The following is a 22,311-nucleotide window of genomic DNA, read 5'->3' as shown; positions in this document are numbered from 1 at the left end:
ACTTTATATATATATAAATATATATGTATATATTTATATATGTAAATATATTTATATATTTATATAAATAAATAAATACGTATATATATTTATAAATAAATAAATAAATATATACATATATATTTTTATATATATATTTTTTTTTGGATGAGGAGGAGTGTAGTACTTAGCTTTGATACAAAATTTTAAAGAAAGAATCATTGTTTGAACATGTGTATAAAATATTCAATCAGTATTTATCAAATACTTGTATCAAGTATTTTTCTGTGTTTATTAAGGAGAAATATCCTTCCAGTCTTTTCCCTATGCAGGAAGGAATATCCTTGTCTTCACCCTATGCGGGAAATTGAGGTCACTTGTAGTGAGCTGCAGATTACTTTTTGTGTAATAGATTTTGAAGTGTTTTCCCTCATAGATAAACATTTTGTGTAAAATTTTTATTAATGTATGAAATTCCATATATTTAATTGAATTAAGCAATTTTCTGTACATTCATTTAAGTTGTTTACAGTTTTTGCTAATATACATAACAATTTCGTGACTGTCATGATGTGTAAATATTTTAGCGTTTTTTTATTATAGTCTTAGGATCAACTCCTAGAAATTGAATCCTATATTTCAGGATATGCCCATTTCTTTAAGCTTTTGGTATATATTGACAAACTGCCGTCTGTTTAGGAGTGTTTAAAATTTTCTATTTTGCAACTGCTTACCCTTCTAGCATTGAATATTATCCATCTGGATGTAAACATAACAAAAAAAAATTTTGCAGTTTGATAGGTAAAAATAGGTCACTGTCATTTTAAATGTAGAGCAGTTAAGCTTTAGAGGGAGCTTTAAAACTGATTTCTTTAGTGACTCAATTATATAGTTAGAGAATTCATAATCTGTTATCTATCCAAGGTAACCTGCTGTTTTACTGTTCCCCCCCCTCCTCTCTTTCTCTCTCTTTAAATCTTTAGGGAGAGAACTTTGGAAGAAAGGACCATCTTTACAGCAGGTAGATCTTAATTTTAATTTTTTAAAAATTATATATATTGTGCAATTTCAGTAAAGAGTTTACAGGTTAATGATTATACGCAGCTGTTTCAAATTTAAGTGCATGTTGTTCTCTTTGCTCAGTTAATCCTGCCCATGTAGTACCCAGGTATTAAGATCCTGAGGCTTTGATGCAATCCCTCAGCATGAGACAGTGGACCTCAATGACATCCAGTAGGAAATATCCTCCTGATTGCTGGCCTTGAGCCTCCAGCACTTTCAAATATGAGATATGGTACCTTGTTGACATTCTTCAACGATTAATTTTAGCCCAGTAGATCATAAACATAAACATTTCTCCCTTATTAATAGAGCGTAATGTTTACTGTTATAGGAAAATTCTTCCAGTGCCTTATGAAATGAAGAGAACAGAGTTCAAAACTGATTATATATTGTGATTTCAATACTGCTGTTATGATTTTGCTTTCTTTGTACTTTTTCCACCTTGTTGGTAGGACCTCAAAAAAAACCGCAGTATATGAAAGAATTCATACTTTGCCGTAACTTTGTTATCAAATCACTATTTAACCCTGGTTTTGTGTTCCAGTCTCAGTAAATATCTTATTGTTTCCCCCTAATCTCTTCAGGTTAGCGTAAGTGGGGCTGGTTTTCTGCACTGTCACCATCTTGCTCAAGAGCTAGCGTAGTAGGCACCTTTCCTCTTCTGTTGGCTGTTCCCTTCCAGGCTTTCAGCTTTTCTCTAGTGAGAGGAACCTGAGCCCTTCCAAACCCTGAGGAGAGTAATCAGGTACCTGCTGAGAAATTCTGACCATCATCCTCTCTGCACATCATTTCCTTGACCTCTCACCGGAATCTGAAAGCTATATGAAAGCATGTTTTCCTCTCCAGTCCATCAGAATTAAGTAATACATTCATGCATGGGTCATGTCTGCCATCACTTTACCTTTCTATCTGGAGCAGCCATTTGTACCTTCTCTCCTGTTCCTCAGATGATCTAAGTAGGAGTAGAGTGGATAAAAATGCACTCCGTAATGTCTGTACCAGCAGACTTATATGGGAGCAGAGAAAGTGATTTCTGAAATATACACATATTTAAAATAAAGAATTATTGAATATTAATGTGAGAATGGTAATCTGCTTAGGGCTCTAGGAGTTTTCTAAATGAATACACAGAGTTAATATTCTGCTAGGAACTCAATATTTCTCAAAACTCAATATTTCCATTCTTTGTTGAATACATTTTAAAATAGCTACCGTAGATAGCATTTGTTCCTGTGCTAAGGGACATAGAGTCCCTGTTATCAAGAAGAGTACAGTATAGTTTTAAAAATAAGACTTATTCAGTTGTTTGCTTGACAGACCTCTCTGGGGCACCTATAATATGCCAATTACTATTCTAGGTGCTGGGGAATCATAGTGTACAAAGTTCCTGTCTCATGTTGCTCCCAGCCTGGTGAGCGAAATGAACAATAAACAGATGCTAATATTTAGTATCATAGCATCTGCTTTGAAGAAAAGTGGAACAGGATTAGGGGATGAAGAGAGGAGAGGGCGGGAAGCTATTTTAGATGGCGTGGTCAGCAAAGGCCTCTCTCAGGAAGTGACATTTGAGCAGAGGCATGAAGGAAGCGAGAAGGGAGCCACAGAGCTCTGTAGAGGAAGCCTTAGTGGGCAGAGGGAAGGACAGGTGCCAACCCCCTGATGCAGGAGTGTGTTTAACACATCCAGGGGGCATTAGAAGGACAGCATGGAGGAGTGATGTGCGCATGACCGAGGAAACATCTGCCCGATGATGAAAGACCCTCTAGAGGGAAGATGGGGATGAAGGTAGAATGAGGAAATGGATCAGATCCCACACAAAGAACAGTCCTTTGCTGGAAGGAATGAAGCTAGAAATGTAGTTTGGGCCAAGTTGTGGGTATGGAATATCCTCCTAATAGGACCTTTCCTTTCTAATTCTAAATCCAAACTGATTAGAATAACAGTTAAAACAAGACTAAATAAATAATGTAAAACATAAAAAAAATTTTCTTGGAAAAGTAAAGTGGTAGTTTTTTTTTTTTTTTTAAAGCTCTCAGAGAGACCATAGGTTTTTAAATTATTATGTAGAAGTAAAGGTCAGTTTGGCCAAAAAAAAGTTAAATACTCTCTTGCTTATTGATTGTGTTATGGTTTTATTAAAGCAAATCTTCAGGCTGGAATAAGGTTTCAAAGCAGTAAGTGTACAAAACAAGTCGTTTAGAGGATTGAACCAAGTCGTTTAGAGGATTGTCTGTCTTCCTGACCACATACTTTGATATTTTATCAGTGGTTAAAGAAATAAATAATTTCCGTATCTCTTTTCAACATTACTGTAATTCCCCGTCCTTTTTAAGTACTAGATTTTTCCTTTGGGGATGGTTGCTGATGTCTTATAGTGCAACTCTAGATTTGTGTTTAGTATAAATTCTACTTTCCAAATCTTGGGAACTTTAGTAAAAATAAATGTTTAACAGTTGGGATTTTAAATTTGATTATGTCTTCGTATTTTTAAATAAATCATACTTGATTTATTTAAAACCTATAATCAAAGATGCGCTTCACTTGGAGTTCCAAGTGCAAACACTGCCACCTTGTGTTGTATACAGTAAAATGTCATGTTGGATAAGCCGCACATCCCTAACTGGATATGTTGCCTACTGAGGAAAAGTATTTCTGTATTTTCATACTTGCTAACCCGTGTTCTCTTATATGTTTCACCAAAGCGAAATTTGCCATACATACTAGATGAAGTAAATATGAAGTCAAGCCAGAGGGAGCATCGAAACATTCAGGTAAAAAAAAAATTAGTATCCTCTTCGTAAAGAATTACTGTGTTGTTTGTAGTGGGGTTGGGTGGGAAGAGGAGCATGAAATGGGGAAATGAACAGGGGAAGGAAGGGCAGCCTGCTATGTTTTGTGATTCTGTTTTCTTGCCCAGTCCCTTCCAAAAGAATTGACTTTTGTTAGGAATGTTTGGGTTATATTATCTTACAGAAATGATTGTTTTAATATGTATCAGGAAGGAAATAATTAAACAACTTTACATAACTTTCTGTTGATTTAAATCTGTTTGGGGCCATAAATCCTAAATTTGTATTCATTTTAGAAAACAAGTATTGGGATGAAAAATGATGGTTACTAATGTAAATAAATGTGTTTAGTTTAATACAACTTTTTTTTATTTTGATAAAGAAAAATCATTTTGTTTAACCATATAATGTTCTATGTTAATCAGAGTGTTCAGAAAATAATTCTTATGTGGATTATGTGGGAGGAAGATTCCATAACTGAATGGTTTATTTTATGACTAAAACACATTAAAATACAAGTTGTAAAAAAAAAAACAACAACAAAAAACAAGTTGTATAGCTGTTTTCCATATGATAAGACAAAAGCATTTTATTTGGGGTTTTATAGTTTATTGTTTATATAACTGTAAAAGAACTCTCAATTGGAGCCTTAAAGACTTCATCAGAGCATGGAAATAATTAGTGGAGCGAAAGCATTAGAACCCAGTCATAAACTTGAGAGGTGTTAAGCAAAAGTTAAAATGGCATATTCTTCTGCTATTTTCTATTTCCAGGTAATTTATTTATTTTGTTAGAATCATGGTGCTTTGCTGTCTTGTATATACTCATATTAATTAGATAACAGGACCATAACCTTCTGCAGGCACACCTTGGAGATAGCGCAGTTCAGTTCCAGGTCATTGCAATAAAGCGAGTATTGTAGCAAAGCAAATACAGTAAAGTGAGTCAAATGAATTTTGGTTTCCCAGTACATATAAAAGTTATATTTGCATTATACTGTAGTCTTTTTGTTGTTTTTGTTGTTAAGATTTTTATTTATTTACTTGAGAGGGAGAGAGAGAGAGAGAGATAGAACACCAGCCAGGGGGAGAGGCAGAGGGAGGCACAGACTCCCTGCTGAGCAGGGAGCCCAATATGAGGCTGTAGCCCAGGGCCCTGGGATTCATGATCTGAGCTGAAGGCAGACGTTTGACTGACTGAGCCACCCAGGTGCCCCTATACTGTAGTCTGTTAAGTGTGTAATAGCATTATATCTTAAAAAAAAAAAGAAAGAAAGAAAGAAAGAGAAAAGAAAGAAAGAAAGAAAAGGAAGAAAGAAAGAAAGAAAGAAAGAAAGAAAGAAAGAAAGAAAACGAATGAACCCCACTGTGTATACCTTAGATTAAAAATACTTTATTGCTAGGGTGCCTGTCTGGCTCAGTCAGAAGAGCATGTGACTGTTGATCTCGGGGTTGTGAGTTCAAGCCCTACGTTGGGTGTATAGATTACCTAAATAAATATTTTTTAAAAGAGAAAAAAATTAAATAAAAATACTTTATTGCTAAGAAGTGCTAGCCGTTATGGGAGTTTTCAGTGAGTTGTCATCTTTTTACTGGGCAGGCGTCTTGCCTTGATGTTGATGGTTGCTGACTGATGAGGGTGGTGAGTTGTTGAAGGTTGGGAAGTCTGTGGCAGTTTCTTAGAGTAAGATAGCAAGGAGTTTTGCCACAGCGATGAACTCTTCCTTTAACAAAAGTTTTCTTGGTAGCATTTTCCCCAAAGTAGAACTCCTTTCAAAACTGCAGCCAATCCTCTCAAACCCTGCTGCTGCCCTATCAACTAACTTTATGTCATATTCTAAATCCTTTGTCACCATTTCAATAATCTAATAGTGTCTTCACCAGAAATAGATTCCATTTCAAGAAACCACTGTCTTTGCTCGTCTGTAAAAAGCAGCTCCTCAATCATTCGTTGTATCATGGAGTAGCTAGCAGTTCAGTTCCATCTGCAGGCTCCACTTCCTTTTTTTTTTTTTTTTAATAATTTTTTAAGTTTTTTTTAATAAACATACAATGTATTATTAGCCCCAGCGGTACAGGTCTGTGAATCGCCAGGTTTCCACACTTCACAGCACTCATCATAGCACATACTTTCCCAAATGTCCATACCCCCACCACCCTCTTCCTATCCCCCTCCCCCCTGCCACCCTCAGTTTGTTTTGTGACATTAAGAGTCTCTTACAGGCTCCACTTCTCTAATTCCAGTTTTCTTGCTATCTCCACCACATCTGCAGTTACTTCCACCGCTGAAGCCTGGAGCCCCTCAAAGTCCTCCATGAGGGTTGGAGAACACTTCCTTCCAACTCTCGTTAATGTTAGTATTTTGACCTCTTCCCATGAATCAATAAATGTTCTTAGTGGCACCTAGAATGGTGAATCCTTTCCAGAAGGTTTTCAGTTTCCTTTGCTCAGATCCATCAGAAGAATCTCCTTCAAGGCAGCCATACAAAATGTATTTCTTATATAGTAAGCCTTGAAAGTTGAAATTACTCCTTGATCCATGGGCTGCAAGGTGGATATTGGGTTAGCAGCCTTCACAGAATTCATAGAAGAGAGTTAGGGCCTTGTTCTGGATGAGGCTTTGGCTTAAGGGCATGTCGTGGCTGGTTTGATCTTCTATCCAGACACCTAAAACTTTCTCTGTTTTGGCCATCAGTTGGTTTTGCTTTCTCATCATTCATGTGATTGCTGGGGTAGCACTTTGAGTTTCCTTCAAGAACTTTTCCTTTGCATTCAGAACTTGACTGACTGGTAAAAGAGGCCTAGCTTTTGGCTTTTTTTAGTTCGAGACATGCCTTCCTGACTAAGCTTAATCATTTTTAGCTTTGGATTTAAGGTGAGAGACGAGTGACTCTTCCTTTCTCTTGAACACATAGAAGCTATTGTAGAATTGTTAGTTGGTCTAATTTCAATGCCATGTGTCACAGGGAATGGGGGCCTGAGGAGAGGGAGAGAGATAGGGGAATGGCCAGTGGGTAGAGCAGTCACACTGCTGGTTATTTACTGGTTAAGTTTGCCGTCTTTCATGGGCGCAGTTCATGGTGCCCCTAAGAAAGTTACTGTAGTGTCAGCAAGGGTCACTGATCACAGGTCACCATAATAAACAGAATAGTAAAAAAGTTTCAGAAATTTTGAGAGTTACCAAAATATGACAGAGATACAAAGTAAGTGAAAGCTGGTAGAGAAATGATGCTGATAGGCTAGCTCAATGCAGGGTTGCCACAGACCTTCAATTGGTGAAAAAACATAGTATTTGCGAAGTATAGGAAAGCAGAGTGCAATAAAATGAGTATGCCTGTATATTATTTCTGATCTATCAATTTTAAGCCATTAGCTATTTAAGCCACAATATATTGTGTCTTTGGACTTAAGGTATATATAGGTTTTATATAGGTATATAGGTATATATCTGACCATGATAGTGAACTGCTTTTGAAAATTTCTTCCATAAGAATTGCTCTTTTAAGGCTGTTCTGGCACCTGTTATCTTTACTGTTTAAGGATCTGGAGATTGAAAATGAAGATTTGAAAGATAGGTTGAGAAAAATTCAGCAAGAACAGAGAATATTACTGGATAAAGTCAATGGTTTACAACTACAGCTGAATGAGGTAAATAATCTACATAATATTAAAAAAATGAAAAAAATGTTTTACCACCAATAATCATCATTGAAAACAAATCATTAATGATCGCCTGCCACATCAGGTCATGGTGCTAGATGCAAAAGGAGGTACAATGAGGTCATTGTCCTTCAGAAAAGTTCTGTCTCCCTGGGATCTTCACATGAAATTTGGAGTGTCACATGTAGGAACAGAGATTACTGGCGGTGTATGGTAATAGCAAAGCGCTGACCTATGGTTGGGGGCCTTGGGATTGGAGAGAGAGGAGTTGATAATGGATGGGTTCTCAGAAGAATCGAAGTGCTTCTTAACCTGGTCAGTGAGAAGAATGAGTGATGGCTCAGACCACAGAGCTGGTCATTCAGAGACATTTTCTCCTCACCTCTTTGTTCCCAATCTTAAAGATATGTGCTGGCCTTTTACAAAGATACTCGCTGAGCTCATGCCTTTCAAAATTAAGCTTTGCATAATGAAAATACATTTCTTCTTTTTAAATTTAGGAAGTAATGGTTGCTGACGATCTGGAAAGTGAGGTAGGCTGATAAATTTTACTTTAAAGCTATAAAATGCTATGTCAATTGAAGATAACATTGCAGTAGAGTTTTGAGTCCCGTGTTGAGATGGGGGTGAGGATTCGATTTCTGGTTATTGCTTAAAGGAAAAAAAGAAACCTACATGTGACTATAAAAATACGTTTTTAGGGATAGTAACATAGGTCATCTTAAGCATTTTGTTGTTATTGCCTCTGAATGCCTCATTTTCTCTGAAACTTCTAACAAAAAGATATAAAATTCTAAACATTGTAAATAAAATGTCTGAAAATAATAAGATTTGAAACATGCAGAAATGTGAATTTTTCATAGTGTTTTTATATATTTTATATTTTATTGTATATTTGTAGAAACTTTCGACTCTGCTAATAGTTAAAAATCCTAAAAAATCAAAGTTATTCTAATTCACATTTTCTGAAACATATTTTTAACCTAGTTGCAAGTGATTTTGCTCTGTATTTATTCCTTTCCATTTCAGAAAGAAAAGCTGAAGTCCCTTTTGGTGGCTAAAGAAAAGCAACATGAAGAAAGCCTAAGAACTATTGAGACTCTGAAAAATAGATTTAAATATTTTGAGGTATAGAAAGCTTAAATAAATTCTTTCATATAACATATAATGGGCAGTGGAAGGAGCTTGGAGCCAGACTTGAATTGGAATGATCGCTTTCTTCTTTATTGTATGACCTCAGGCAGTTTATTTAAAGTCTCTGAGCTTGCTGCCGCTTTTGCAAAATGGGGATGATTGTCCCTTTCCCCACAGAGCTGTTGCAAAGGTTAAAGGACACCACTGAAACTGACCTGCATGGGTCTGGCATTCCATACCTGTTTCTCTTCCCTGGCTTTCCTCTTTGTCCATTTTATCTTTACAAAACTTCACACTCGTACCTTTGAATTTGCAATGTGTATGATGGTGAAAAGAACAAAGCCTCATAAATGAATAGTATATTTCTAGGATTATCTCAGAAAGAATTTTGTGTATCTTTTCATTAGTTATGACACTTAAGGTTGAGCGTAGTGTGTCAGTGTGATTCAGTTCATAAGCTCAGCTTTGGTTGGATAAGTTAGGACTTAGTTTTTCCAAAGTCATGGTATTTTTAAGTTTTTATTGAAATACAGTGTACATTATAAAGCACACATGTTAAAGTGTATATGTTGAAAAATTTTCATAAGTCAGACACACCATGATCAAGAAATACAACATCCTGGTACCTAGAAACCTCCTGACACTTGCTTCCTGTCACAACCCACACTCCCAGCACCGATGGTGACCACTCAACTGATTTTTACCTGCAGAGGTTTGTTTTGCAAGGCCATAATATATATTTCATATCATTGGCGCCACTGAAAGGTGGCTGATACAGTGTGATTCTTTTTTTTTTTTTTTAAAGATTTTATTTATTTATTTGACAGAGAGAGATCACAAGTAGGCAGAGAGGCAGGCAGAGAGAGAGGAAGGGAAGCAGGCTCCCCGCTGAGCAGAAAGCCAGATGCGGGGCTCGATCCAGGACCCTGGGATCATGACCTGAGCTGAAGGCAGAGGCTTTAACCCACTGAGCCACCCAGGTGCCCACAGTGTGAATCTTTTATCTTTACTGGGGAGTATAACCCCAAAGTACGTGATGGAAGCAGTTTTTTTCCTTTGGAGATGAAAAACGTGTGCAGCTGTGAAAAAAATTCAGAATTAGACAAAAAACTGATCTATGGTGATGGAGGTCAGAGTAGAGGCCACCCTTTGGTGAGGGGTTACCGACGAGAGGCATGAAGAAGTGTCTGAGGGCACTGGGAATGTTCTCTGTCTTCATCTGGGTTGTGATGACATGGGGTATACATATGCGGACACTTACTGCAATGTACATGTAACATTCATGTACTTTACTGCAGGCGAGTGAGTTTTGCGTTGATGCATGTTCACACTGATATGACTAAATTCTGAAGATTATTCAGAAATACACATTTATAAACTAATGAACTAGTGGAGTGGCTTCTGTCTTTCATGTCTGAAGATGTTTGTTTTTAAGGTTAATAGTGAAACTAGTAATAGCTAACGTTTCGTAGCCTTGCCCATTTGCCAGGAAACGGCCCTGTTTACTATACACGCATTTCATAAACACATCAATCCTGTATGGTGTATCTTACTGTTATCTTCACTTTGTGAGTGAAGAGACTGAGGCCCAGAGCAGTCTACCCATGTGGTGCTCTATAAATAGGAAGTGGCAGGACCAGAACTTGAACGCAGGCAGTCTGACTAGTTTTATGCTCAGAGTAGCTTGAATGAGAAAATACAGATATGCATATGGGATTTTTGAAGTGTCCGCCAAAGTTGGGATACGTGAAATTGGGTACTTTTATGTATTACTTTTCTGCTAAGAGTGGGCTCTCACATCTTAAGAATAAAAAATTTTTTTTGAAGATTTTATTTATTTACTTGACAGATCACAAGTAGGCAGAGAGGCAGGCAGAGAGAGAGAGAGGAGGAAGCAGGCTCCCCATGGAGCAGAGAGCTGGGTGCAGGGCTCCATCCCAGGACCCTGAGATCATGACCTGAGCTGAAGGCAGAGGCTTTAACCCACTGAGCCACCCAGGTGCCCCAAGACTAAAATTGTTTTCTGTAGCTTTCAACAAACTTTCAGCCAAGTCTATAACTTTGAATGAGGTTATAATATATTGTAGAAAAATAACACGTTTTTTCTTATAAAAACAACACATTTATTTTAGGAAGCCGAGAAAATGTAGTTAAACTAAAAGCAGAAAATAAACACACCTATAATGCCAGCACTCTTAGCCCCTGACTGATCTCCTTTGACAACTTCCTTTGTGCATAGCTAGTGATACATACACATTCAACAGGTGGGAATATTGTTTTATAACTTTCTACATATTTGCTAATGGGGACATTTTCTCCAGTCGATACATATTCATTTTGATGAATTTTTATACTAGAAATGAGTTTTTTACTTTCAAGAAGAAAATTGGAGGGTGCACTTTATATGTGACCCAATATTTATGAAAGTGGCCATTAAAACTAAAAATGCATTATTTATAAGTATTGAGTACTCACTCCCGTATCATCTCAACGTGCTAAAAATTCCTCATAAGCTGCCAACAGAAATACTGCCTTATGTGTAATATATAGCATATAGGCAGTTCCCTTATGTTTATAGGGAAAATATAGGCTAATATGGGTACTTTAGAATGAAGCTGATTTTGTGTTACAACTCATCTGTCCCTGTTTGAGTAATCTACTAAAGGTTATAAACCCAAACCAAGTTTTTTGAACTCCCCTGACCCATACATGTAGAAGCCAATTTAGCAACTATTGCAAGCTCTTGTATTCAATATTACATAGAACAAAGAGCTTAACTAAATTTGCAGACATTTTTCCGTACCCTTTGGTGTGCTGTGGATTAGTTGGGGTGGCATTAATTTAGTCACAGAACTGTGGACCGTTTTTATTTTGGTCACCTCTATGAGTCTGACATACAGCTCTTAGTACTAATCCACATAGATACACAAACATGAACTACATCTGCCCAGCTTTTCTTAGAAACTGAAAATCGCTGACGCACAATGGGGCATTAGTTTCAAGTGTACTACATAGTAATGTGACAACTCCGTGCATTATACTATGCTCACCACAAGTGTAGCTACCACCATACAATGCCACTCCAATACTCTTGACTGCTTCCCTATACTGTAGCCTTTATCCCCATGATTGATTCGTTCCATACCTAGAAGCCTGTATCTCCACTCTTCTTCATCTGTTTTACCCGTTCTCCTACCTCCTCTCTTCTGGCAACCGTAAGATTGTTCTCTGTATTTATGGGTCTTCTTCTGCTTTTTGTTTGTTCATTCACTTTTTTGTTTTGGGATTTCACATAGGAGTGAAATCACACGGTATTTGTCTTTCTCTGTCTGATTTATTTCACTTAGCATAATACCTTGAGGTCCATCCATGTTTAGCAAATGGCAACATCTCATCATTTCTTACAGCTAATATTTCTTTGTGTGTATGTGTGTGTACACCACATCTTTTTTTTTTTTTAAAGATTTTATTTATTTGACAGAGAGAGATCACATGTAGATGGAGAGGCAGCAGAGAGAGAGAGAGAGAGGGAAGCAGGCTCCCTGCTGAGCAGAGAGCCCGATGTGGGACTGGATCCCAGGACCCTGAAATCATGACCTGAGCCGAAGGCAGCGGCTTAACCCACTGAGCCACCCAGGCGCCCCACACCACATCTTCTTTATTCTCTCTTTTCTTGATGGGCACTTGGGCTGCTCCCATATCTTGGCTGTTGTAAATAGTGCTGCTGTAAACACAGGGGCTTATATATTTTCTCGAATTAGTGTTTCTGTTTTCTTTGGGTAAATTACCCAATAGTGGAGTTACTGGATCTTATGGTATTTCTAAATTTTTCAAGGATCCTCCATGCTGTTTTCCACAGTGGCTGCGGAAAATTTACATTCCTACTAGTAGTGCACAGGGTTCCTTTTTCTCCACATTCTTGCCAACACTCGTTTTTTCTTGTCTTTCTGATACTAGCCATTATGACAGGTATGAGGTGATATCTCATTGTTATTTCAATTGTATTTCCCTGATGATTAGTGATGTAGAGTGTCTTTACATGTGATGGCCATCGGTATGCCTTCTTTGTAGAAATGTCTATTCAGGTCTTTTGCCCACTTTTTAATTGGATTATTTTGGGGGAGTGTGTATAAGTTCTTCCTATATTTTGGATATTAATTCATTATCAGATATATGATTTATAGATATCAACTCCCATTCACTAGATGGTCTTTATATGGTTTTCTTTGCTCTGCAAAGGGTTTTTGTTTTGATGTGGTCCCAGCAATTTATTTTTGCTTTTGTTTCCTTTGCCAGAAGAGACCTATCTAGAAAACTATTTCTATGGCCCATGTCAAATAGGTTATGGCCTATTTTTTTCTACCAGTTTTATGGTTTCACATGTCATATTTAGGTCTTTAATCCATTCTGAGTTTATTTTTGTGTATGGTGTAAGAAATGGTTCAGTTTCTTTTTCTTTCTTTCTTTTTTTTTTTTTTTTTTTTTGCATTTAGCTGTCCCGTTTTCCCAACATGATTTGTTAAAGAGAGACTGTCTTTTCTCCTTTATATACTCTTGCCTCCTTCGTCGTAAATTAATTGACTATATAGCTTGGGCTTATTTCTGGGCACTCTGTTCTGTCTATGTGTCTGTTTTTCTGCCGTCCCTGTACCGTTTTGATTACTATAGCTTCATAGTGTATCCTGAAATCTGGGGTTGTGATCCCTTCAGCTTTATTCTTTCTAAAGATTGCTTGGGCTATTTGGGGTCTTTGTGTTTCCATTCAAAATTTACTATTATTCTAGTTCTTTGACAAGTGCTTTGGTATTTTGATACAGATTGCATTTGATAGGGAAGCCATTTTCTTCCTTTTGAGGTAAAGAAGCAGTGAAGAGTGTGTATTGAAAGTTGTTTCAGTTCATTTGGGGCTCACTTTTTTTGTTTGTTTGTTTGTTTTTTGTTTTGAGCAGAAAAGTTTTTCCTTGAACCGCTTGGCTGCTTTTATTAAAATGCTCAGTGAAGTATTTTATTCCCAACTGGTCTCTCGAATTGTCATCAATGCTGTGTCTTTTTATGGTTTCAAGTAGAGTCATACTCAGGAGAAACAAGTAATCTTGAAATGTGACTTTAATAATTGGATCATTTAAGAGCTAAAATAGATACAGAATTTAACAAAATGAAGCAATATTCATCGTAAATTTATGCTTCTGATTTCAGACCGATCATTTAGGATCAGGAAGTCATTTCAGTAACCGTAAGTACAAAAGCATAGATTATCATTACCATTCACCCAGTTAAAACAAAGAAGAATGTTTATACCTATTCATTTTGTCTAACTGTATATGACATTCTTGCCACTCAATTTCAACTGCTTGTGTGTTATACCTCAACATACGGGAGTAGGAAGAGGTAATGATACTACTGTAGCCTCTAGCACAACATCCGGTAATGCTGAGGCTCTGATTTTCCCTAGCCACTTGTATTTTTAAGTTGTATCTTATATGAGTTACCAAACTTACCTTGTTCATGAGTAGACATTTATTTTGTGATATTTGGGGCTTGTCTTTTATGAAAAGAAACATAACTTCTGATTTGGAGAAATCTTTGGATATAGTTTCAATGCAGGGAGGCATCTAAAAATTAGAAGTTACATAAACACTTATTTCTTAGTTATTTTAAGACTGTGTAATTAATATTAACTTTTATGTATTATTTGCTAATTCTAAATAATTCCTCTAGAAAATCCATTTTTTTTCCTTCCAGGAAATATTAAATTATCCTCAAGCTCATTTATCCTATAAATATAAAGAACACCATTTTTATTTTGACTGATTATAAGATACATTTTATAATAATCATATAGCTTATGTAATCTAACAGTCTTACATATTTCTAAAAACCAACTTAGTATCTATTTAGAAGAATATGGGTACTTTCCTTATATATGTAGAAATAATAATGAAAAACGGGAATATTTTAGAACAAGGATAATTTTATGTTGTAACTCATGCCTTTGTTTGACTACTAGAGGAGAGATAATAACACCAAATCAATTCTTAGCCTACTTTGGTATGGGTATTTAAGTTAAGATATCATTTATTTGGATTTATGTAGGAAAAGAAGATATGCTTCTCAAACAGGGTCAAATGTACATGGCAGATTCACAGGTAATTGTTTTTTAATGTAAAAATATTTATTAAAAACATTTGTGCCTTTTTAAAAAGAGGAAAACAGCATTCTATATTAGTACATATACATTGAATAAGGTTTTCATTATCAAAGAAAAGTTGTTGGTGGTGTTCTGAGTTTAATAAAAGCAGATATTACTGTTTCTAGTGCCCTCTAGAGTGTTTCTGATGACAGTAGCTTAAATAAGAGATTTGAATTACAATTTCATTGTCTTGGATAGTAAGCCTGTATTTATTAACAGTGATTGGTTACCTCTTCATATTTGCCCATATAGAGGGGAAGACAGGTTATGAAGAACTCAGAAGTAATTTTTTTGGCTTTGAAATGTATTTTTCCTTATGTTCAAATATCTGTTTTATGTGTTGGAAATTTACCTCAAAATAAGAAAACCTTCCAAGAGATAGTGTTGTCTGATTTTCTTGCTGATATCCTTCTCATCTTTACTTTCCAGTAGATAGAAGTTTGCATTTTTAGCACCTCCCGTGGACTGAAGACATAAATATTTGGGCTTTTGTTTTTATTTTTATTTTTTTAAAGATTTTATTTATTTATTTGATAGACAGAGATCACAAGCCAGCAGAGAGAGAGGAGGAAGCAGGCTTACTGCTGAGCAGAGAGCCCGTTGTGGGGCTCGATCCCAGGACCCTGGGATCATGACCTGAGCCGAAGGCAGAGGCTTTACCCCACTGAGCCACCCAGGCGCCCCAATATTTGGACTTTTAAAGGCTTTTTTAACCTTTTGTTATTGATAGGCAGAATGAGTTAGCCTTTGTGATGTCTTAAGATCACTTTAAGCTGCAGGGACACCTGGGTGGCTAAGTCAGTTAAGTATCTGCCTCAGCTCAGGTCATGATCCCCAGGGTCCTGGAATCAAGCCCCATATCGGGCTTCCTGCTCTGTGGAGAGCCTCCTTCTTCCTCTCCCTCTGCCTGCCACTCCCCCTACTTGTGTGCACTCTTTCTCTCAAATAAATAAGTACAATATTAAAAAAAAAAAACGGATCATTTTAAGCTGGAAACTTCTAAGATTCTAGGTTGAGAAAATGGATATCATCTGAAAAGTATTTAAGATTAGATAAATATTTGATTATAATAAAAAAAGTCTGGAAATTGTAAAGATGTATAAGTAATTGGTAAATTTTTGCAGTTTTAGTCTAAAGATCATTGGCAAATTGAAAGATAATTTAGAAGCAGAGAGGCCGGGAAATTCTTCCTTGTTGTTAATTTTCTTTCTTGACCCTGGGGAAGGCAGTATAGATTTAACTAAACAACAGTGAAACCTGCTTATTAAAATAGTGGAATGTGTGCACAGCACATAGGTTTTATCAATGAGTTAGTAGCTATAAGGGGCCCTTACTGTGATAGGCTGTATGGGAAAAAATAAAATTGTTGAATTTAGTGTTTCGTGCTTATATGTTCTGTTTATGAACTATTTCATGAGAAGTTTAATTATACTTTTTTGTGTCAACTCTTAGTGGAGGGAATGAGATGTCAGTCAGATTTTGTACTAAGATCATATGCTAAGTTCTCATTCACCCTACTTGACTGAAGAAGACTTGGTTTCATTTTTGTAAGCTAATATTCTCTTGACAACTCATACTAGCTGTGCTGCTTATTTTGGTGGTATTTTTATAACTTAGAGAACATTACATTGGAGTTAACGAGGATATTCAGAAATTATATATCTTATTAGAAGTTATATAATGTATCATTCTGTGAAATAATTTGCAGATTTAAAATTGTAATACTTGTTTTGATTCGAGGGTTCTGATGACTTTGTTCAGAATTGAAAGTTCTAAGCACATTATGTGCCATAAAGCATAGAAATAATAATGAGTTTTGATAAAGTTGTTATCACTTGTGGGTAGTTACTGTGTATGGAGAAAGGAAGAGGAAGTAGTCCCCAGAGGTCACAACTATTTACCTTCTTTGTTCTGACAGAAATACTTAAAATGAACAGACTCTCTAAGTATCACTGCTTGAGAGCATATGAAGGGACTCATACCCAGAATCACTACTGTAGTTTTCCAGGGTGCTGGTCTGAAAACCCCTTGACTGCTGATGATGTAGGAACTTTGTAAGTTTGGCAGTTAAGTCGTTGTCTTCTTTAGGCTTTTGTGATTAGTATCTTTTTTTTGGTTTCCCTTTTCAGTGTACTTCCCCAGGGGTCCCAGCCTACATGCAGAGCAGGTCCATGTTAAGACCACTGGAGCTGTCATTAACCAATCAAACCTCATATTCTGAAAATGACATTTTAAAGAAAGAGTTAGAGGCAATGAGAACTTTCTGTGAATCGGCAAAACAAGACCGCCTCAAGCTGCAGAATGAGCTGGCGCACAAGGTGGCCGAGTGCAAGGCGTTAGCGCTGGAGTGCGAACGGGTCAAGGCGGACTCCGATGAGCAGATAAAGCAGTTGGAAGACGCCTTGAAGGACGTGCAGAAGAGAATGTATGACTCCGAAGGTAAAGTAAAACAGATGCAGACGCACTTTCTTGCCCTTAAGGAGCACCTGACAAGTGAAGGAGCCACAGGGAGCCACAGGCTGACGGAGGGGCTGAAGGACCAGCTGAAGGACATGAAGGCGAAGTACGAGGGCGCATCCGCTGAAGTGGGGAAATTGCGAAACCAAATCAAACAAAATGAGCTGGTAGTGGAACAGTTGAGGAGGGACGAAGGCAGGCTGGTGGAAGAGAATAAGCGCTTACAGAAGGAACTCAGTACGTGTGAAATGGAGCGAGACCAGAAAGGAAGGAGGGTCGCCGAGGCGGAAGGCCAGGTGAAAGAACTCTTAGCCAAGTTGGCCCTCTCGGTTCCGACGGAAAAATTTGAAAGCATGAAGAGCTTGTTGTCAAGCGAAGTAAACGAGAAGGTGAAGAAAATAGGAGAGGCAGAAAGAGAGTATGAAAAGTCACTTACAGAAATCAGACAGTTGAAGAGAGAGCTTGAGAATTGTAAGGCCAAACTTGCTCAGCACATCAAGCCAGAGGAGCACGAGCAGCTCAGAAGCAGACTGGAGCAGAGAGCAGGAGAGCTGGCGAAGAAGGTCACCGAACTCACGTCGAAAAATCAGATGTTGCAAAGGGACATTGAAAAGGTTTATCTGGAGAACAAGGCCCTCAACCAGCAAGTCCAGAACTTAACAAGTGAAATGAAAAGTCATTACGTTCCTCTACAAGTCAGCGAAGAGATGAAAAAGTCACATGATATCACTGTTGATGAGCTGAAGAAACAGCTTTTAGATGTAACACAAAAATACGCAGACAGGAAGCTGGAAATGGAGAAGTTGCTGATGGAAAATGACAGTTTAAGTAAGAATGTTAGCCGCCTGGAAACCATGTTTGTGCCTCCCGAGAAGCACCAAAAAGAGGTCTCGGCTCTGAAATCCAGTGTCGCTGACCTCAAACAACAGCTGTCCGAACTGAATAAGAGGAGCGGTGAAGACCGAGAGAAAATAAATGCACTCGTGTCTGAAAACACTAACCTGAAAAAGACCCTGAGTACCCAGTATGTGCCGGCTAAAACCCATGAGGAGGTGAAAACCGCGTTGAATGGCACAGTGGATAAGGCCAACAGAGAGTTATTAGACACGAAGAAAAAACTCGAAGATCTCAATCAGGAATTTGTAAAAACTAAAGGTGAGAATGAAATCCTCAGAAGAAACCTGGAAAACACTCAGAGCCAAATAAAAGCCGAGTATATCAGCCTCCGAGAGCATGAGGAGAAGATGAGTGCCGTAAACCAGAGCCTGCAGAGAGTACAGGATGACAGCGCGGAAATACTGGCCAACTACAGAAAGGGCCAAGACGAGATTGTGACCCTGCATGCCGAAATCGAAGCCCAGAAGAAGGAACTTGACACGATACAGGAATGCATTAAGCTCAAATACGCTCCAATCGTCAGCTTCGAAGAGTGTGAGAGAAAATTTAAAGCAGCAGAGAAAGAACTAAAAGAACAGCTCTCAGAGCAGACGCAAAAATACCACGTCAGGGAAGAAGAGGCCAAGAAGTGCAAGCACGAGAATGACAAGCTGAAGAAGGAGATATGCGCTCTTCAGAAGGATTTAAAGGATAAGAACGTTCTCGTTGAGAACTCTCATGGCACAGAGAGAGCACTGAACAGGAAAGCAGAAGAGCTAAACAAACAGTTGAAAGACCTGTTACAGAAGTACACGGAGGTGAAGACTGAGAAGGAGAAGCTGGTGGACGAGAATACCAGACAGGCTTCGGAGCTTCTTACCACCCAGACCCTTCTGCAGAAGCAGCATGTTCCCCTGGAGCAGGTTGAGGCCCTGAAAAAATCTCTTAACGGCACCATCGAGCATCTGAGGGAGGAACTGAAGACTAAGCAGAGGTGTTACGAGAAAGAGCAGCAGACGGTGGCCAATCTGCGTCAGCTGCTAGAGAACCAAAAGAACTCTTCGGTGCCCCTGGCAGAGCATTTGCGGATTAAGGAAGCATTTGAGAAGGAAGTGGGCATCATGAAGGCCAGCCTGAGGGAGAAGGAAGAGGAGAGCCAAAACAAAATGGAAGAGGTCTCCAAACTCCAGTCCGAGGTTCAGAACACTAAACAAGCATTAAAAAAGCTAGAGACGAGAGAGGTGGTAGATTTGTCTAAATACAAAGCAACAAAAAGTGATTTGGAGACCCAGATTTCCAGCCTCAATGAAAAACTGGCCAATCTGAATAGAAAGTACGAGGAAGCCTGCGAGGAGGTGCTGCAGGCCCAAAAGAAGCAACTCTGTGCCAAAGATGAGAAGGAATTACTACATTTCAGCATCGAGCAAGAAATCAAGGATCAGCAGGAGCGGTGCGATAAGTCCTTGACCACAATCGCAGAGTTACAGAAAAGAATACAGGAATCTGCCAAACAGATTGAAGCGAAAGATAATAAGGTAGGCTACGAGGCGTGTGCATGGCTTGGCGTTGGCAGACCCCAGGGCAGAGCTGCCGGAGTGGGACAGGGCCCTTTACCGCAGCATCCCACGGGATGGGGTTACAAAAGTATTCACTACGGGACCACTAAATGCCACCTTTCCGGTTAGACTGCTGGTGTGCAAAGAAATTCAGGATCGAAAGAAAAGTCAAGTCATACAGGCAAAGCTTTTCTCCTTTGGTTTCCTCAACTCGTAGAGCCAAGAATTGAGGAAAGATGGGGAGACTCAGGATTCCTGGGCTTCATAAGCGAGTGGTCAGTGCAATGGGTTTTAGGATATGGAAGGGTGATGAGAGAGAGGAGGAAGAAAGCTGTTTCGGGGCTCCGAGAAACGAAGGACATGGGGGAGCACCCCAGACTTGATCTTGGCACTCACTCATACCAATAACCGAGCCCTCCAGTTCCTTGCACAGTCTGTCCTCGTGTCTTTCCACACCCTGGTCTCCTCACCCAGAATGCCCTGCCCCTCATGCCTGCCGAGTTAAGTCCTGTACATTCCTTCATGCCCACTTCAACATGTGTCCTCCTTCCTGAAGCCTTCACTGTCCTGTCTAGCCTCCAGTAAACTGTTCCCCTCCCAAAATGCATGGTTTCTGTTAGTGCTGCCATCCACTTCAAATGTCTCAATTATTGAGTTATGTGCTTGATCGTCTCAACCAGCTTATAAGCTCAGGTTTGTAACTTACCTTTTCTTCTTTCATTCTCATGCTACAATCTACAGAACAGGTGCCCAACAATATTTTTGAAACTGGTAGTTGGCGTAAAGTGTATATTGTGAAGACGAGAAATCAGGGTGCATTTGGATGCATTTTTATCAGTTCAGTAAATAACTATTGAATGCCTTCTATGTGCAGGGTGCCGTGGTGAGTTCTAGGGGTACAGTGACACCCGAGAGCAGACACATCCCAGCCCACCTCCTTGGAGAAGTGCCAGTACTAACCTGACCTATCTGCTCCGATGACCCAGAATTTAAATGCCCTCCGCTTATTCAGAAGGATGTTACAAATGTAACATTGAATAATTACAAAAGCAAGTTTTTAATAACTATTTAACATTTTTGCCACTTATTTGAGCTTATACTACATACCAGGCATGTATTTATGATTGCATTTGATTTTCTTAACTATGAAAGAACTTCTCCCCTTTCATTGATAAAGGAACTAAAGCTCAGAGAAAGAAAGGAAATTGACCAAACTCACACAGCTAATCACTAACAGATCAGGCTGATCTTAAATAAAGCCTTTGCTCTCTCCACTGGTCTGAAGAGCCTCCTGATTTTTCCCCCCCTTTTTAAGATGAAGTAGTCTAAAATCATATGTTCTTGACACAAACCAGGGACATGAGTTAGTGCTGGACTTAAATGAGCCATGCTGTCTTTTCAAACTTTGTTGGAGGCAGTGCCCCATAAGTTCCTGTTCAGATGACCTAGAAGATAATCTATAGACTTTCATAAGTACTTAAGTATTATCTAAGAATAAAAAGACTAAGGTCACAGTCCAATCTTAGGATATATATTTATTCTTAATTTGGTAATGCGTTTATAAGGAATTTATTGAGAGGAATTTAATGAAAAAAACCTGTATAGTTTATGTACTATTGATCATAATATTGACAATATCCATTCCTCAATTTACTGGTCTATAAAGATAAATTGTGTGCCTCAAGGAGGGATTTTTGTGTAAAGGTGTTCATTAGAATCGAATAAGTGAATAATACAGGTTTCTCCCATGCCTTTTTTCTTTCTTTATAAGATAACAGAACTGCTCAATGACGTGGAAAGACTCAAGCAGGCACTCAGTGGCCTTTCACAGCTCACGTCCCCAAGCGGGGGCCCCAGCAAGAGGCAGAGCCAGCTGGTCGACACCCTGCAGCAGCAAGTGAAGTCCCTGCAGCAGCAGCTGGCTGTGAGTAGCCTGCCCTTGGAGCCTTCATGCCCGCATGTGCAGGTTCACATTAGTTGGTAAAAGTTTATTTAGAAGGCACATTAATTTGTGGCTATGCTCAGGTCCAGGAAGGTAATCACGTTTGCTCAGAGTTACTTGTACTAGTAGTAGATGTGCTGCCTTTGATATGCCAGACATGGCCCTGAACACTTTACATACTTTGACCTTGATCTTTATCACAGCCCTACAACAATGCCATTTGTCCTCCATACTGGGAAATCACTGCCTTAGCTGACATCTCATGCCAGAGTTATGTTTGTGGCAAAACTGCCAAGCCTGTTGAGAAGCAAGTGGATGAGTTTGGATTCTCTTTTATACGGAATGAAGTTTCTCCTGAGGTTTTTGAGCCAAAAGTGATATGAGCGAAGAGCTACCTTAATTTCAGGAGCATGAAAAGAAATAAAATTTAGAGGCAGGGAGACAAAATGGGAAGCTTTTGCAATAATCCGATGTAGAAGTTAGTAGGTATCTGGATGATCTGGTGGCATGAGATGTCAGCTAAGGCAGTGATTTCCCAGTACGGAGGACAAGTGGCATTGCTTTCACTAGGTTCCCACACATTGATTAGGAAAGTCTATGTTACTGTTATGCTACAAGGTTTTGCATCATGGAGCCCAAGGTGATTTGTTACAAGGTGTGGCAGGAG

The 22,311-nt window shown here is 38.5% G+C and overlaps 1 protein-coding gene across 2 annotated transcripts in view; it reads left to right on the top strand.

The window, feature by feature from the left end:
- Nucleotides 1-22,311, top strand: part of UACA (uveal autoantigen with coiled-coil domains and ankyrin repeats) — an 86,854-nt gene that overhangs the window by 60,994 nt on the left and 3,549 nt on the right. For both annotated transcript variants that reach the window (XM_059371944.1, XM_059371945.1), the window contains exons 9-17: nt 963-1,000; nt 3,744-3,812; nt 7,370-7,477; nt 7,990-8,022; nt 8,519-8,617; nt 13,820-13,856; nt 14,717-14,769; nt 16,943-19,681; nt 21,474-21,626. In XM_059371944.1, the coding sequence (XP_059227927.1) occupies nt 963-1,000; nt 3,744-3,812; nt 7,370-7,477; nt 7,990-8,022; nt 8,519-8,617; nt 13,820-13,856; nt 14,717-14,769; nt 16,943-19,681; nt 21,474-21,626 (3,329 nt within the window). The remainder of the gene's footprint in view (nt 1-962; nt 1,001-3,743; nt 3,813-7,369; nt 7,478-7,989; nt 8,023-8,518; nt 8,618-13,819; nt 13,857-14,716; nt 14,770-16,942; nt 19,682-21,473; nt 21,627-22,311) is intronic.

Source organism: Mustela nigripes, chromosome 13, assembly GCF_022355385.1.
Source record: "Mustela nigripes isolate SB6536 chromosome 13, MUSNIG.SB6536, whole genome shotgun sequence".
Taxonomy (NCBI): domain Eukaryota; kingdom Metazoa; phylum Chordata; class Mammalia; order Carnivora; family Mustelidae; genus Mustela; species Mustela nigripes.
Note: the sequence above shows the minus strand (reverse complement) of the source record. Positions and strands in the feature narration are given on the sequence as shown.